The 17,548-nt window shown below is 46.0% G+C and overlaps 1 protein-coding gene across 2 annotated transcripts in view; it reads left to right on the top strand.

Moving 5' to 3' along the window:
- PMEPA1 (prostate transmembrane protein, androgen induced 1) overlaps positions 1 to 5,817 on the top strand; it is a 63,763-nt gene extending 57,946 nt beyond the window's left edge. For both annotated transcript variants that reach the window (XM_021669104.2, XM_064382545.1), the window contains exons 3-4: positions 1,123 to 1,176; positions 1,597 to 5,817. In XM_021669104.2, the coding sequence (XP_021524779.2) occupies positions 1,123 to 1,176; positions 1,597 to 2,142 (600 nt within the window). In that variant the 3' untranslated portion in view covers positions 2,143 to 5,817. The remainder of the gene's footprint in view (positions 1 to 1,122; positions 1,177 to 1,596) is intronic.
- The last annotated feature ends 11,731 nt before the right edge of the window (positions 5,818 to 17,548 follow it).

The raw sequence follows: 17,548 nt of genomic DNA, 5'->3' as shown, positions 1-17,548 counted from the left end.
CCTCACCATCATGGCGTCTGGGGCATCTCACAGAAGCCAGTCCAGCGTGGGGTCTCATTTTCCTGGGACGAGGTCCAGGACCCTGCTGTCATCTGGGAGCAGATGGCATAAGCTTCATGAAGTGGCAGCTGTGCCCCTGCACCTAGACCAGAGCTTGGCACTGCTGTGGCACCACATGCCCCCTTTGCCAGAGACTGAATCACTGTTTTATGGCAGAGCAGCTGCCTTGGGCACTTTCATCAACTCTCCTGTTTTTCACCTGTGAACTGGGACATCTGTAATGATGGGCCCACTAGATGGAGGGAGAGAGACTGTAGAGAAATGAATGTGTAGCAGCAACGATTAAGGTGGGACGGTGCAGTGAAGGGAATCAGCAGATGACGGGGGCTCACCGGAGAAGCCCTTTCGATGCTGGTCTCTGAGGGTCTGCAGGGTACAGTGGAACTGAATGTGGACAGGAGCCGGCTCTGCAGCCTGGCTGCCGTGCAAAGGCCCTGCGGCTGGGGCTGAGCTTGTGGAGCCGCACGGCGCCAGTCAGGGTGGCTGGTGGGAGTGTGGAGGCGACACCCAACACCTTCACGTGCTCCCTGAGTGCCCCACGGGCTCCGGGTGGGTTTTACGTTCAACTTCAGCATGTGCTCAAGCAACTCGTGAGGCAAGTGCTATAATTGCCCATGTTTCCACGTACGGAAACCACAGCATTGAAGTTAAGTAACTTGCTGAGGGTCACACAGCCAGCAGGGGGCCCAGGCTGGGGGGAGTAGGGCCAGGGGCGAGGGGCTGAGGCCACGCTCATCCTCGTGAGAAGCCATGAAGGCCCACGGGAAGCTGCGGTAGGCTTTGAGAAGGGGACCCCAGGAGTTGGCGTATGTTTTGGAAAGTGTCAGGCTGGATTTTCTGGAGACAGCAGTGGGCGCCTTAGGGATCAGTGAGGAGGCGGTTGTGGTCATGTCCTCAAAAAGCCTCCAGGGCCAGGCTAGGGAAGCTGGTGCAGACGCAGAGAGGTGCGTGGGTTCAAGAGCTAATTCCAGGGTAAAGGCCTGAGCGTCGAAGTTGGGTTGAGCCTTTGCTGTCCCTCCTGCCCACCCCACTGACCCTGCTTGTATGTTTCTTCCTGTGCAGGAAGGATGCCTGTGGCCCTCGGAGAGCACAGTGTCAGGCAACGGAATCACAGAGGTGAGACCTCCCTCCACCTCCCCTCCAACACCCCCACCCGGGCTGCTCCTGCTGCGGATGGAGGAGTGCTGGCTGCCAGAAGCTCACCCCTCTGCCCTTCTCTGAGTGTCCTTGCTGCTGGGATCCTCCTGGCCTGAGATCATCTGCTCTCTGCCCCTGAGGGAGCAGCCCACACTCCCTGCAGCACGGGAGCATGGACGCTGCCCCTATTTCGAGGAGGGTGATGCAGCTCTGCAGTGCTGCCCACATGCCAGGACTCCTGCGGGATCAGGCTCCTGGCTTCTGCCCCTGCCACCCCTGCCGCCCTCTCCCTCTCCCCAGAGAGCCACGTCCTATGCAGCAGAACTCCAGTCTCAGGATCTGCCTCTCGGGCCGACCTGAGACAGCCACCCTCCCTCACTCCTGCTCTGCCTCCTTCAGCCGCAGGTGTATGCCCCGCCTCGGCCCACCGACCGCCTGGCCGTGCCGCCCTTCACCCAGCGGGACCGCTTCCACCGCTTCCAGCCCACCTACCCTTACCTGCAGCACGAGATCGACCTGCCCCCCACCATCTCGCTGTCAGATGGGGAGGAGCCCCCGCCCTACCAGGGCCCCTGCACCCTCCAGCTCCGGGACCCCGAGCAGCAGCTGGAACTGAACCGCGAGTCGGTGCGTGCACCCCCAAACAGAACCATCTTCGACAGTGACCTGATGGATAGTGCCAGGCTAGGCGGCCCCTGCCCCCCCAGCAGTAACTCGGGCATCAGCGCCACGTGCTACAGCAGTGGCGGGCGCATGGAGGGGCCACCGCCCACCTACAGCGAGGTCATCGGCCACTACCCAGGCTCCTCCTTCCAGCACCAGCAGAGCAGTGGGCCGCCCTCCTTGCTGGAGGGGACCCGGCTCCACCACACACACATCGCACCTCTAGAGAGCGCAGCCATCTGGAGCAAAGAGAAGGATAAACAGAAAGGACACCCGCTCTAGGGTCCCCAGGGGGGCCGGGCTGGGGCTGCGCAGGTGGGAAGTCAGAACACGCCGCACTTCTTAGAAGAGGAGTGAGAGGAAGGCGGGGCGCAGAAAAGCATCGTGTGGCCTCCCCGCCCACCTCCCTGTGTATAAATATTTACATGTGATGTCTGGTCTGAATGCACAAGCTAGGAGAGCTTGCAAAAACACAAAAAACAAAAAAACCACAAAAAAAAAAACCACGTTTCTTTGTTGAGCTGTGTCTTGAAGGCAGAAGAGAAAAAACATTTCTACAGTAGTCTTTCTTGTTCCTAGTTGAGCTGCGTGCGTGAATGCTTATTTTCTTTTGTTTATGATAATTTCACTTAACTTTAAAGACATATTTGCACAAAACCTTTGTTTAAAGATCTGCAATATTATATATATAAATATATATAAGATAAGAGAAACTGTATGTGCGAGGGCAGGAGTATTTTTGTATTAGAAGAGGCCTATTAAAAAAAAGTTGTTTTCTGAACTAGAAGAGGAAAAAAATGGCAATTTTTGAGTGCCAAGTCAGAAAGTGTGTATTACCTTGTAAAGAAAAAAAATTACAAAGCAGGGGTTTAGAGTTATTTATATAAATGTTGAGATTTTGCACTATTTTTTAATATAAATATGTCAGTGCTTGCTTGATGGAAACTTCTCTTGTGTCTGTTGAGACTTTAAGGGAGAAATGTCAGAATTTCAGAGTTGCCTGACGGCAGTGCGTGAGCCCCACGGAATCTGCAGAGAGGCCTCGGCCGGAAGCGGCCGGCTTTCCCGAGGGGCCGCCGTCCCTGGAGAGTGGCTGCTTCTGCCTAGTGACAGGTTATCACCACGTTATACATTCCCACTGAAGGAGACACATTGCCCCACCTCTGGGCCAGAACAGCCTGTAAATCACAAACAAAATAGGAAGGTTAACCACGGAGACACCAAGTTCCAGGTGGCGGTTTTGCCTTTCCCAAAAATGAAAATAAACTGCTACCGAAGGAATCAGGTTTTCCTCTTCTTTTTTTCAACCGTGAAGGTCCCCATGGGGGAGGAGCAAGGTGCCCCTCCTCGCAAGCCACAGCGGCTGGCGCACGCGCTGCCGGGGACGCGCCAGAGGGCCCGATGGCTTACCTGCGCAGGGCGCTTTGGTGGTGGCTCAGCTGGCTCAGGGTTCTCCGGTGAAGGCAGGTGCGCTCTCTGCCGCACCGGCACCTAGGAAGGCCCAGGGTATTCGCAGTCTGACCTCATCCTGTCTGTTCCCCTTCACGGATCAATTCTTACTTGAGAGGCCAAAAAGCAGACAACCCAACATGAAAAGATGACAAGCCCAGGTTTCTGCCAGGACAGGCGAAAGGGTTATAACTAGTGAAGCGGTCGGGCCAACACCAACCCGAGCTTCGGGTGCGGTATTCTCCGCCTTCTCTGTTCCCACCTTTCCCTCCCCTTCCCCGTGGAAACAGTGCTTCTCTCCTGGTGTGTCTGTTGATCTGTGTTTTCATTTACATCTCTATTGGACTCCGTTCTTTTTCTCCAGGTTTTCACCAAATAGATGTGGGGTTGGCGGGACCTGCTGGTGATGTGCAGGTGAAGAGCAGGAAGGGACACGCGAGTGTAAATAGAGGTGACCGGGGAAGGGCATGAGGGGTGGGCCCTTGGGACCCACTGTGGCCAGTGGCTGGAGCTCGCCACGTTTCCTCCTGGAGGGGGTGGGAATGGGAGGGCACCCAGCTGGAAGAGCAGACTCCCAGCTGCCACCCCCTCGCCATGGGAGCGACGTTCCATTTTGGGCAGAATGCTGACTAGTAGACTAACATAAAAGAAAGATATAAGAGGCGATATTGTTTGTGAGCAACTTTTTTATAACTTCCAGAACAGACATCTGAGCACGGTTTGGAAGTTCTGGCCACTTGAGCTCCATGCATGTGCACGCGTGTGCTTTAAGAGCTGGCAGCGGACAGACGTGGGCTCTGTGTGCCACCAGCCTAATAGAAAGTTCTCGTTCGTTGGCAACGGCAGAACCTGCCTCTCAGTGGAGTCATCAGCCTAAAATTTGTTTCGCTCTTGAAGAGGATTCTTTGAAAAGGTCCTTAGAGAAATCAATAGAGGTTGTCCTGAGAGGTACAAGGACACGCTTGTGAAGATGGTTGAAACGTATCTTTCCTTTATGTGACGCGTCTCTAGTGCCTTACTGAGGAAGCAGTGACACTCCTGTCACTGGGTGGGGATGTTCCTGGACAGTGCCTCACTCACCTGGGACTGGCCTCTTCTCCCAGGGTCCACTAAGGGCTCCTGCTGCTTTTCAGACACCCCATCATCCTCTCGTGTCCTCACCCTCTCTCCACTGGGGAGGTGCCCAGCTTGGTGAGGTGACCCCTCCTGCTCCTCCAACCTTTTTTGCCAGGGTCTGTGCACAACTCCCGCCTAGGCTGAAAACCTAGAAGTGGACCGTGTTTGTGTGCATGGCGTCAGCCCAAAGCCAGGCTGAGGCAGTCCCCATGTCCTCTTGAGCCAAACTGTTTGGGTCTTGTTGCTTGATGGTACGGTCTGGATTTGTGGGATTGGCTTTGCATGAGAAAAGGGAGGAGAGCGGTTGCTGACCTCAGCTGGCTTGAGGACAGAGCGTGTCTCTCATGACAACCCAGTGCTGAAGTCCAGCGTCCCCAGCTCCATGCTCAGTGAATGGCAGAAGTGCATGGGGCAGTTGCCTCAAAGGCAGGGCATATCCCAAGACAGCCAGCAGGTTTTCTCTGGAAATGACCAGAGCTAAGCTCTCAGCTTCTCTGCTGGGGGTGCCCCCTTTCCTCTAGATGTTACTTGACACGTTATCTTTGAAAACTCTTGGACTGCCCCTGAGGAGGCCCTCTTTTCCAGTGGGAAGTTAGATGGGGTTCTCGGAAGTGGCTGGTTGGAGAGGGACTGGCTTGGTTTCAGGGGTCTGCCGCTCCATCCCGGGTTCAGAGAAGCCTGAGCGTGGCTTTCTCCAGCCTTGTCACTCTCCCTGCTTGTCAATCACCACCTTTCCTCCAGAGGAGGAAAATGATCTCCCCTGCAAAGCCCGAGTCTACACAGACAGATTTCATGAATTGTGCTAAGAACCATCCGTGTTCTCAAAAAGCCCAGTGTTTTTGCAAAGAATGAAAAGGGACCCCACATGTAGCAAAAATCAGGGCTGGAGGAGAGCCAATTCATTCCCTGTCCTCATCGGTCATCCCTGTGAATTGTACGTTTCAGAGAAATTGTTTTTCTATGTGCAACACGAAGCTTCCAGAACCATAAAACAGCCCCGTGACAAGGCAAGAAAATGTTGTTGTTGTTGTTTCTGGAAAGTGCTTGAAATCTTGCTGTACTATAGAGCGCAGAGGACACAGCCCGTCCTCCCCTGCCTGCCTGATGCCGTGACTGTTGTGCTGATTCCGATGCTTTCACGTTGCGTTCTTGGCGTGGGAACTGCTCTCCTTCGCAGCCCCATTTCCCAAGCTCTGTTCAAGTTAAACTTATGTAAGCTCTCCGTGGCGCTCGGGGAGCGCACCCACGTCCCTGCTGCGTAAGACTCTGTATCTGGATGCCAATCCGCAGGCCTGAAGAAACTGCTTGTTGTGTATCAGTAATCATTAGTGGCAATGATGACATTCTGAAAAGCTGCAATACTTATACAATAAATTTTACAATTCTTTGGAACGAGGCTTTTTCCCTTCTTTGGCCAAATGGAGCTCTTTTCACTTCCCACCCCTCTCTACAACCCCGGATGCATTCAGCGGCGGGGAAGCGATCCCTTGGAGCTGCTGGGTAACCTTAAACAACTCGTTCAACTTTCTGTTTCATTAGTTCAGGCAGCATTCAGGGAGCCCCCTGAAAACCCCAGCCCAGGAAGGTTCTAATAAAAGGATGGTCATTGTGGTTAAATGATTTTGCAAAACACTGCATACCTTTCCTCCTCTCAGGAAATCATTATTCACCATAGCATGGTGAAAGCTCTGATAAGGTCTGCAAGGGAAAGCTGTCTTTGGTAGGGTTCTTCCAGAAGCACACCCTGAGACGTGGCCTTGTGTGCAAGGGATTAAGGACGTATTAAGGATGAGCTCCCAGGGAGACAGCTAAGGGATCAGGGGAGAGGACCCAGGAGGGGGAGAAGCTGAGCAAGGGAGACCCTGTGGACAAAGTTCAGCCTCAACTTGATCCCAAGGGGAACTGGGGGATCCCTGGACCCTGGAAAGGTGGAGTCCCAGAGCCCTCTGGCTCTTGGTGCACAAGAGTGGAGGGGTGAGTCTCAGATGCTGCAGGATGGTCCTCCAGAAGCCAGTCAGTATCGATGCTCATGGAGGTAGGGGAGGGCTGCACAGACCCCCTAAAGGGTTCCACCGGGGCCTGGGGCACCTGCAGCACCCACGACAGAAATGGTCTCATTTATTTCTCTGCAGTTGACCCTGAACAACAAAGGGTTCAAGGCACAGTAAACTCCCTTGCTGTCAAAAATCCATGCGTTGCTTTAAAAAATTTTTTTTGTTTTAGAGATGGGGATCTCACCTTGTCACCTAGGCTGGAGTGCAGTGGTATTGACCATAGCTCACTGCAGGCTCAACCTCCCAGGATCATCAGTATCCCCAAAGAGCAGGGATTACAAGCAGGAGCCACTGTGCCAGCCTTATGCGTTATTTTTGCCTCCTCCAAAACTTAACTACTAATAGCACTACTGTTAACTGGGAGCCTTACCAGCTAATAAACAGTCGATCATGACACGAATAGACTAGTGTCTGTATGCACTTCATGCCTTCATCACACACCTTTTTAACATTTAAAAGTATTTCTAGGCTGCCTGTTCACCTGTGAGTTTTTTCCAGTTGTGGCAAATCTCCAAAAAAAAAAAAATTCCAATCTATTTATTGAAAAAATCTACGCATAAGTGGATTTGCACATAAGTGGACCTGCACAGTTCAAACCCATATTGTTCAGGGTCAACTGAGCCATTTTTAACATCTGATTAATATTATTTTTAATCAGCCAATATAAAGATGCAAAGACCCCACCACCACCACCAGGAATGGGGGCTGTTTGATCTCAGCCCCAGGGCTTCCCGAGTGTCTGGACTTCAGGGCCCTAGAAACATCTCACTACTTTGAGAAATGCTGCCCAAGACTGCAGCCCACGTGATGAGGACAGAACTCAGCACCTGCTGCCTTCCCGGGGCCCTTTCTAGTGGAGAAAAACTTCAGAGATTATGAAGAATTGGGGAGAAACCAAAAGAGCTTGTTATTCCTCAGTGGTGAGAGCAGGGGACCAAACATGGTGACCCAGCTGCTCCTGCTAGGGGCTGTTCCCCCACAGACCCTCAGCCACTGGGTCCTTAGCATGGGCTTGATGTGGGCACCATGAGATGCTGGTACTTGGTGTCTCTGATGAGATAATGCCTGTAACGTCATCCCAGCAGGGTGCCTGGCACCGGCAAGGATTAGCCACTCTTAATACTAACATGGACATCTAATTGGGGCTTTCATATTACAATTAATCCCTTGAAACTTCGGCTGAGTTTGTGGGTCCTGGGCAGGGCCTGGAGACAGAACTCTCTCCCCCAGCTCATCAGGACAGAATAGAGGGCCTTTCCCAGCCAGAGAGAGGAGCCTTGGGTTCTATTCAAGAAGGAGACCTCCTAACCCAGTCCTTGGGCACAGCTCAAACCAACTCCAGAATAATCGTCGAAAGCAGAGCAGCCCACACTTACTAAGCAGCTATGAAGTGTCAAGCTCGATGCTAAGTACTTCCCTGAAGGCAGCAGTTTGTCACCTGGAAGGTCTCATCTTTCATTCCGTCCACTGTGTGTTTTTATCACAACTGGGTGCCAGACTGAGACAGCTGCTGGGAGATGCCAGCGTTCAGATGCAATCGCTGACCTTCGAGGTCTCGCCTTCTGGTTTTAGAGACAGACTCACGAACGAGAACCACAGCACAGTAAGGTGAGGGGCAGGAGAGTGGGATTTTTGGAGGAAGCGGGTAGTTTATAAAAGGCTGGGCCTTGAGCTTAGAGATCAAGAGATCACCTTCCATACCGGAAAAGGAGGAAAGAGGGTGAACCAGGCAGCTGCATGAGCCAAGGCTGGGAGGGGACTTAGCACAGCTGCTGCTCAATGTGACAAATATGACAAAGTGCCCCTGCAAGGCGGGGTGGGCCCCACTCTCCAGCACACCAGCCCGGAAGGGCGATGAGTGTGTCTGACAAGTGGCCCCAGCAGGATCACAGACATCACTTCCTGTGGCTGCAGAGCACTATGCAGGTACCGCAGAGTGTAACAAGAAGGGACCTGGGCCTGGGCACCTTTAGGTCCATCTGACTGATGAGTGAGCACTGTGCACCCAGTGTGGAAGGCGCCACTGACAGGCACACAGGGTTGACCAGACAGACGCTTCCTCGCCTCGGTGCCTGTGGGCTGGCACTGGCTGCAGGTGGCAGGCAGAGCCCCCCACTTCCCCTTCACAGGTCTGATGTCAACAAGGCAGCCCTGGGGATGGCCGCGGGGCCTCTTCGTGGGTATGCGAGCCTCCCTGCATGTCCAACCTTTGCTCCTTTGCTCGTCCTGACCGGAAGTTACCTGAAAACCAGCAAGTCGCCTGGTCTGGCCACTTGTGTGTCTGTCATAGAACACCAGGCCTAGCAGTGGGCACCTCCTAAGAAACGTCTGGAATCCATCGGAAGCAACAGGAAATTTCCTGAGCTTGCTCTCAGTGGCAGCCATTGTCTGCCTGACCAGAACCTCCTGTCACCTACCCACTGCTCCTCCTGGATTCTTCTCCCTCCCCTCCATGGCACCCACCTGCTGCAGGGCAGAGAGCACCCCTAGCTAGTTCACACCCGTCCCTCCTCACGTCCCCACTGTGTGGTCTGGACCAGGCTCTCATGCCACCGAGATGCCCACCACTGCCTCCTGTCTTCCTTCCTCCCTCCTGGGGGAGCCACAAATCTGGAGAGGCTTAGAATCCTCTGTGGCCCCTTTGGCCTCCCGAGGAAGCCCAGATGCCCTCGAGGCCTACAAGGCCCTGTAGAGCCTACCCATTCTCTCTGGCATCTCCCAGATGCTCCAGCAACATGCACCCTGTTTTCTCTCCCACGCACACCCCATTTTCTCCCCGCAGCTGTGATCACTGCTGCCCTTTCTGCCTGGGATTCCTGCTCTCAAACCGTGCATTGCCCTGACATCATTCAGACCCAGATCCAGTTCAGATGGCACCTTCTCCAGGAAGCCTTCCAGGATGCCCCCAGCTTCTCTGTGCCAGCTCTGCTGATGCAGTCACTACACTGCCTGTGGTGTTCACGACTCCTCCCCCAAGACATTGCGATGCCAGACTCACATCCGTTGTCCATGGTGGATAAACAGGTGCTCCCAGGAAGAACCAGGCCTGTACCCCTCAACTGTTTCCATTCTCACAACACCCCATTCTTCAGACATGGAAACCAAAGCAGAGAGTCAGCCGGCCTGTGTTGCCAGCTTGGAAGAGCTGGGATTACAGTATCATTGATGTAGGGCAGGCAAACCCCAAAGCGGGGCTTAGCCTGTGAGGGTTCTTGGCTTCACCCAGGAAAGAATTCAAAGGTGAGCAGATGGTAAGGTAGATGAAAACAGCTTTGTTGACGCAGCAGTGTCAAAACTCTAAAAGCATTACAGCCTCATGACTGCTCCTGCAGAGCAGGGCCACCCTGTAGGCAGTGTTCTGAGAGCAGCAGCTGAGGGCAGTTCTGCAATCAAACTTATACCTACTTTTAGTTACATGTACACTAAGGGGTGCTTTACACAGAAATCTCTAGGAAAAGGGTGGTAACTTTTGGGTTGTTAGGTCATTGCCATGGTAAGGGGCAGTGACGCCCAGGTGTTGCCATGGTGATGGTAAACTGACATGGCACACTGGTGGGTGTGTCTCATGGAAAGCTGCTTCCACCCCGTCCCTGTTTTAGTTAGTCCTCAGTTTGGTCCAGTGTCTGAGCCCCACCTCTGGAATCAAGTCCTGCCTCCTACTCCTACCTCATTATTACAGAATAGTTTCACTGGCCTAAAAATCTCCCATCCTTCACCTAATTAATCTCCTCTCCCCTTTACCACCCCCCCCAGTCCCCTGGCAACCCTTGATCTTTGTACTATCACTACGATGTTGCCTCTTACGGAATGTCATGTAATTGAATCACACAATAGGCAACATTTTCAGACTAGCTTTTTTCACTTAGCAATATTCATTTATGATTCATGCATGTCTTTTTGTGCCTTGATAGCTCACTGCCTTTCATTGCTGGTATTATTCTATTGTATGAATATACCATGTTCTGTTTATCCATTCACCTGTTGAAGAGCATTTCTGTTGTTTCATAAACACTCGTTTGCAATTACGAACAGAGCTGCTAAAATGTTCACATGCAGGCTTTTTGGGGTCAAAAGTTTCAAATCCTCTGGGTAAATACCTAGTACCACAATTGCTGGATTACAAAGTAAGACTATGTTTAGCCTTGTAAGAAGCTACCAAACTGTCTTCCAAAGTAGCTGTACCATTTTGCATTCTCACCAGCAAGAGTGAGAGTGCCTGTTGCTCCAAATTTTTGCCAGCATTGGTATTGTCAGGTTTTCTTTTTATTTTACGTATTTTAATAGATGTGTGATGATAACCCTGTTTTAATTTGAAATTCCTTAGTGGCAAATGATTTTGAGCATCTTTTCATATGCTTATTTGCCATCTGTATATCTTCTGTGTTGAGATGTCTGTTCAGATCTTTTGCTCATTTTTAAACTGGGTTGTTTGTTTCCTTACTGTTGAGTTTCACAAGTTCTTTGTACATTTTTGATACAAGTCCTTTATCTGATGTGTGTTTTGCAAATATTTTCTTCCAGTCTGTGGCTTGTCCTTTTATTCTCTTAACACTGTCTTTCACAGATCAGAAGTTTTACATTCTAATAAAGTCCAATTTATCAATAATTATCCATTTTCCTTTCATGGATCATGCTTTTGGTATTATATCTGATAGATCGTCACCAAGCCAAAGGTCACCTAGATTTTCTTCCGTGTTTCTGTCTCAAAATCTTATGAGTCTTGTGTTTTAGGTCTAGGATCCATTTTGAGTGAATTTTGGGAAAACCTAAGCTTGGTGTCTAGGTTGATTGCACATGATATCCAATTGTACCAATTGTTAAAATTGTTAAAAGTACCAACTGTTAAAAGGACTTTCCTCTCTACATTGAATTGCCTTTTCTCCTTCCTCAAAGATCAGTTGACTGTATTTGTGTAGGTGTCTTTCTGGGCCTCTATTCTGTTCCACTAAACAGTTTGTCTACTTTTTTGCCAGTACCATGCTATCTTGACTAATATAGCTTTATAGTAAGTCTTCAGATAAGTTAGTGTGAGCCCTCCAACTGTTTTCTTTTTCTTCATTATTGTCTTGACTATTCTAGATATGTTGCCTTTCAATATAAAATTCTGAATCAGATTGTCTATATATACAAAATAGTTTGCTGGGATTTTATTGGGATTGTATTGAATCTATAAATTGGGTTGGGAAAAATTGACATATTAATAATATTGAATGTTCCAATTCGTGAGCACAGACTATCCATTTATTTAGGTCTTTTATTTCTTTTATTATGGTTTTGTAGTTTTAGACATATAGATCTTATATAGATTTACACCTAAGTGTTTCATATTTGGTTGGTGCTGTTTTGAGTGATTTTTTTTTTAACTTCATATTTTAATTGTTCGTTGCTGGTATATAGGAAAGTAATTGAGTTTTGTATTAATCTTATGCCCTAAGACATTGTTATGATTACTTATTAGTTGCACATGGTTTTTGTTGCTGTTGTTGTTGATTCTTTACGATTTTTTATATAGATAATAATATCATCTATGAACAAAAGCAGTTTTATGTATTTCTTCTGCATCTTTATACATTTTATTTCCTTTTATTGTTTCATTGTCCTAGGTGGTTACCTAGGCCTTTCAGTACAATGTTGAACAGTGTTGAGTAGAACCAGTGAGGCGGCTATCCCTGCCTTGTTCCTAATTTTAGCAGGGAAGTTATCCAGTTTCTCACCATTAAGTATAATGTTAAGTTCTTTGTATAGCTGCTCTCTTTGTTAAGCTGAAGCAGTTCTCCTCTTGTCTCTGTTGACTTGGGCTGCTATGACATTAATACCATAGACTGTATGGCTTTTAAACAACAGAAATGTTATTTCTCACAGTTCTGGAGGCTGGAAAGCCCAAGTTCAAAGCCACAGTAGATTCAGTGTCTGGTGAGGGCTTCCTGGTGCATAGACAGCTGTCATTTTGCTGAGAACTCATATGGTGGAAAGAGTGAGATCTGTCTGAAGTCTTTTTTTATAAGGGCACTAATCCCAATCACAAAAGTCCTTTCCTCCTGCGCCCATCTTCCCCCACCCATCACCTTAGGAGTTAGGATGTCTACACACACATCTGGGGACACACAGTCCTTCTAGTATAACTTCAGTCCTACTATCTTTTATCAAGAATGGATCATGGATTTTGTCGAACGCTTTTTCTGCATGACTGATATGATTGTATGATTTTTCCTCTTTAGCCTGTTGGTGTGGATGATGTTAGGTTTTCTGAGTGTTACACCAGTCTTGCATACCACTGGGTCATGGTGTATAATAATTCTTTTTGTACATGGTTGGATTCAATTTGCCATTATTTAGGTAAGGATTTTTTGCCCTATGCTCAAAAAAGATGTTGTTCCATAGTTTTTATTTCTTGTGAAGTTTTTACACACTTTTGGTAACAGCGTAATGCTACCCTCGTAGAATAATTTACATAATGTTTCCTCTGTTTCTATTTTTCTAGAAGAGATTGTAGAAAATTCGTATCATTTCTTCCTTAAATGTTTGGTAAAGTTCACCAAAGAAAACCATCTGAGCCTGATGCTTTCTTTACTGGAAGGTTATTAATATAAATTAATTTGTTGATATAGATATTCAGATTATTTATTCTTGTGTGAATTTTTTTGCAGTTTGTATCTTTCAAAGAATTGGTCTGTTTCACCTAAGTCACCAAGTTCTTAGATTTAGAATTTGTTTTGGGGTTTGTTTGTTCATTCGTTTATGACAGAGTCTTGTTCTGACTCCCAGGCTGGAGTAAAGTGGCACAATCTCAGCTCACTGCAACCTCTGCTTCCCGGGTTCAAGCAATTCTTGTACCTCAGCCTCCCTCATAGCTGGGACTACAGGCGTGCACCACCACAGCTGGCAAATTTTTGTGTTTTTAGTAGAGAAGGGGTTTCATTATATTGACCAGGCTGGTCTCAAACTCCTGGTTTCAAGTGATCTCAAAGTCCTGAAATTACAGGTGCGAGCCACTTTGCCTGGCAATTTTTGGTATTTTTTATTATCCTTTCAAAGTCCATGGAATAAGTAATGATGACTCCTTTTTTATTTTGGAGATTGCTAGTTTATATCTTCTCTCGTTTTCCTTGGTTAGCCTAGCTAGCAGTTTATTAGCTTTGTTGATATTTTTTGGTTTTGTTGATTTTTTTTGAGATGGAGTCTTGTTCTAGTTGCCCAGGCTGGAGTGCAATGGTGCAATTCTGACTCACTGCAACCTCCACCTCCTGAGTTCAAGCAATTCTCCTGCCTCAACCTCCCAAGTAGCTGGGATTACAGGTGCCCACCACCACACCTGGCTAATTTTTGTGCTTTTAGTAGACACAGGGTTTTACCATGTTGGCCAGGCTGGTCTCAAACTCCTGACCTCAGGTGATCCGCCCGCCTTGGCCTCCCAAAGTGCTGGGATTACGGGTGTGAGCCACCACGCCCGACCTGTTTTAAAAGTTGTTTTACAGTTTTTATTTTCGCTGATTTCTGCTGTAACTTCTACTATTTTATTTCACCTATTTGCTTTAGGCTTAAATCGCTCTCCCTTTTCTAGTTTCTTCAGGTGTTGCCTTGCGTTGTCATTTGAGATCTTTCTTCTTTGCCATCTGTACATTTTAGTGCTAAAAGTTTCCTCTAAGTGCTGCTTTAGCTGCATCCCATAAGTTTTGGTATGTTTCATGTTTTCATTTATCTCAAAGTATTTTCTAACTTTCCTTGTCATTTCTTCTTTGACTCACTGGTTACTTAGGAATGTATTGTTTGAGAGTCAATCATAATCCCAAAAGACACAGTCCTGAATGTTGAAATCCTGAAAGATAAAAATCCCTAAAGTCTAAAATCCCAAAATTTATGATTCCAAAAGATCAAAATTTTAAAAATAAAACTCTAAAAAAGAATTTAAAATTTCTTTAAAAGACAATGCAAAGAAGAAATTTTCAAAGAGGAAATTATTTAAGAAACATAAAAGTAGAACACTTCAGAGGCCACTTTACACAATAAAATAGGCAATACTAACACTCATATTTTTGCAGGCAGGTATACTAAAGACAGTCACATGTGTGCACCAGCCATGAGCAGACAAACTGGGGAATGTATAAATGTGTGTCACCATGGTTGGTAACTCCCGATTATATTTTCCTGTCTTCTGTGCCACGGTTCTGTGTTGTTTTGCGCATGCAAAAGCCCATTTCATAGGCACTTATATACAGACCCCTCATTTGGCAGAAACAATGATGGCAATCAAACAGCAACACCCAAAATCACGCTTTACTTGGTTTCTAGTAAATCTACTATTTCAAATCGACACCCAAAACTAAATCCCAACGTTCACCCCTTGTCAATTTGGCTCCCATACACACATCTCCTTAAACCCTACTTAAATTTTTAAATAAAGACAATAATAAGGTAATAATTCTCCCTGACATGATGCAACTATACTGTGATTGTGATTTTCAGGATTTGAGATGTTAGAGATTCAGACTTCAGAGATTTTTATCTTTGGGGATTTTGACATCTGGGATTATGACATTCAGGATTGTGTCTTTTGGAATTATGATCCGAATCTACGTTGTTTACATCCAGACACTTGGGGATTTTCCAACTGTCTTTCTGTTATCGATGTTTAGTTTAAATCCATTGTGGTCTGAGAACATACTATGTATGATTCCTATATTATTTTAAATGTGTTAAAATGTGTTTTATGGCCCAGAAGTTGGTCCATTTTGGTGAATGTTTTATGTAAGCTTGAGAAGAATGTTGTAATTTGCTGTCAGATGGAGTATTCTATAAATGTCCATTTTCATGTTGATTAACACTGCTCTTCAGATCAATTCTATTCCTACCGATTTTCTGCCTTCTTGAGCTATCAATTACTAAAGAGAGATGTTGAAGATTCCAACTGTAAGAGTAGGTTTTTCTATTTCTTATTTCATTTCTATCAGTTTTTGTCCTGAATATTTTTATGTTCTGTGTTGGGTTCATACATGTTTAGGATTGTTGTGTCTTCTTGGAAAACTACCCCTTTTATTATTTTTATGTAACATCCCTCTTTATTCTTGATAACTTTCCGTGTTTTGAAGTCTGCCTTTGTGAAATTAGCATAGCTACTCCAGCTTTCTTTTGATTTGTTTTAGTTTAGTACATCTCTGTCTATTCATTTACTCTTAACCTGTTCGAGTATTTTATTTAGAGTGGGTTTCTGTAGACAATATAGAAAAGGATATTGTTTTAAAAAATGTGTTCTGTGCAATACCACTAATTTGATAATGGACATGACGAAAAAAGAAAAAAATCTATTCTGGCACTCGTTTAACTGGTATATTTAGCCCGTTCGCATTTAAAGTGATTATTGATCTATTTGGACTAATATCTGCCATGTTTGTAGCTGTTTCTCCTGGTTGTACTTATTCCTTATTTCATTTTTTATCTTCCCCTTTTTCTGATGTCTCTGGCTTTAGTGGAGCATTATATATGATTCCACTTTTCCCTCCTCTCTTAACAAATCAATATTTCATTTTAAAAAAATGTAGTGGATGCTCTAGAGTTTTCAGTATACATTTATAATTATTCTCAGTCCAATTTCTAAAAATGGACTGCTCCATGGAGAGTGCATGTATTTTGTAGCAATGTGTCTTAGATTGCTCAGACTGCCATAACAAAATACCATAGACTCGCTGGCTTAAGCAACAGAAGTTTATTTTTTATTTTCTCACAGCTCTGGAAGTTAGGAAGTTTAAGATTAAAATGCCAGCTGATTGGGTTTCTGGTGAGGGCTTTCTCTTGGGGTTGCAAATACTTGCCTTCTTGCTGTGGCCTCACATGGATTTTTCTCAGTGCATGTGTGTGGGGAGGTAGGGAGTGATGGAGGGATGAAGGGAGAGAGAGAGAGAGAGGAGTGAGAAAGAGAGAAAAAGAGATCTTCCTCTTTTTATAAGGCCATTAATCCCATTATGAGAGTCCCACCCTCGTGACCTAGTCTAACTCTTAATTACCTCCCAAAGGTCTCATCTTTAAATATTATCACATTATGAATTAGCAATTCAACATAAGAATTTTAGGAAAACATAAACATTCAGTCCATAACACACAGTTTCAATTCCTCCCTCCTGTTTGTTACAACAGTTCTGTAATTCCTTTTACTTTTCCATAAGTTACTATCAATGAATATATTGTTTCTATTGTCATTTTGAGCAATTACCTATTAAATCATCAGAATAAGAAACATAAAATATTTAATTTTATCTCCACTTATACTTTATTGGTTGCCTTTCCATTTTTTATGTAAATCTGAGTTTCTGACCTACATCATTTTTCTTTTCTCTGAAGAACTTTTTATATTTCTTGCAAAGCAGGTCTATTGGCAATAATTCTTCCAGTTTTTGTTTACATAGAAATGTATTTATTTTTCTTCTAATTTTGATTTTAACTGAACATAGATTCTAGGTTGATTCTAGGTTGGCCGTTGTTTTCTTTTAACACTTTAACTATTTTGGCCCATTCGTTTTTTTGTTTTTGTTTTTTTGTTTTTTGTTTTTTTTTTTTTTGCTTGAATGGGTTCTGAAAAGAAGTCTGATATAATTATTTTTCTTGTTCTTTTATAGGTAAGACTGGACTTTTTTCCTTTCTGGCTTCTTTCATTATTTCATGTTTATCTTTGTTTTTTGTCACTTTGAATATGCTATGTCGAGGTAGATGTTTTGGTGATTATCCTGCTTGATGTTCTGTGAACTTCCAAGATGTTTTCCATAGCTGTATTGCCAGAGACTTCAAATTCCTCTAGTGTCCTTGTTTTCATTATCCCTGTTCACATAGGGCTTTCCCAAGTGTTCTTCCTCAAAGACAGCCTGTGTCTTCCAGGTGAAATCCCCCATTTCCCTGAAGCCCTATTGGTATGGTGGTATAGTATGGGGAAGATAAATATTTTATAACCTTATGATCAAATCTGCGTTACTTAGTGTGCTGCTGTCCCTGGGCCATGCCTTCACAAATGCTTAACTTTTTCTCTCCTCCACTTATGTAAGACAGGAAGGCTGAGGGCTCCGGTGGAGTCTTTTTCCCTAAAG

The sequence above is a fragment of the Aotus nancymaae genome, unplaced genomic scaffold, assembly GCF_030222135.1.
Source record: "Aotus nancymaae isolate 86718 unplaced genomic scaffold, 86718_ANA_hifiasm-v0.15.2.pri h1tg000029l, whole genome shotgun sequence".
NCBI lineage: Eukaryota > Metazoa > Chordata > Mammalia > Primates > Aotidae > Aotus > Aotus nancymaae.
Note: the sequence above shows the minus strand (reverse complement) of the source record. Positions and strands in the feature narration are given on the sequence as shown.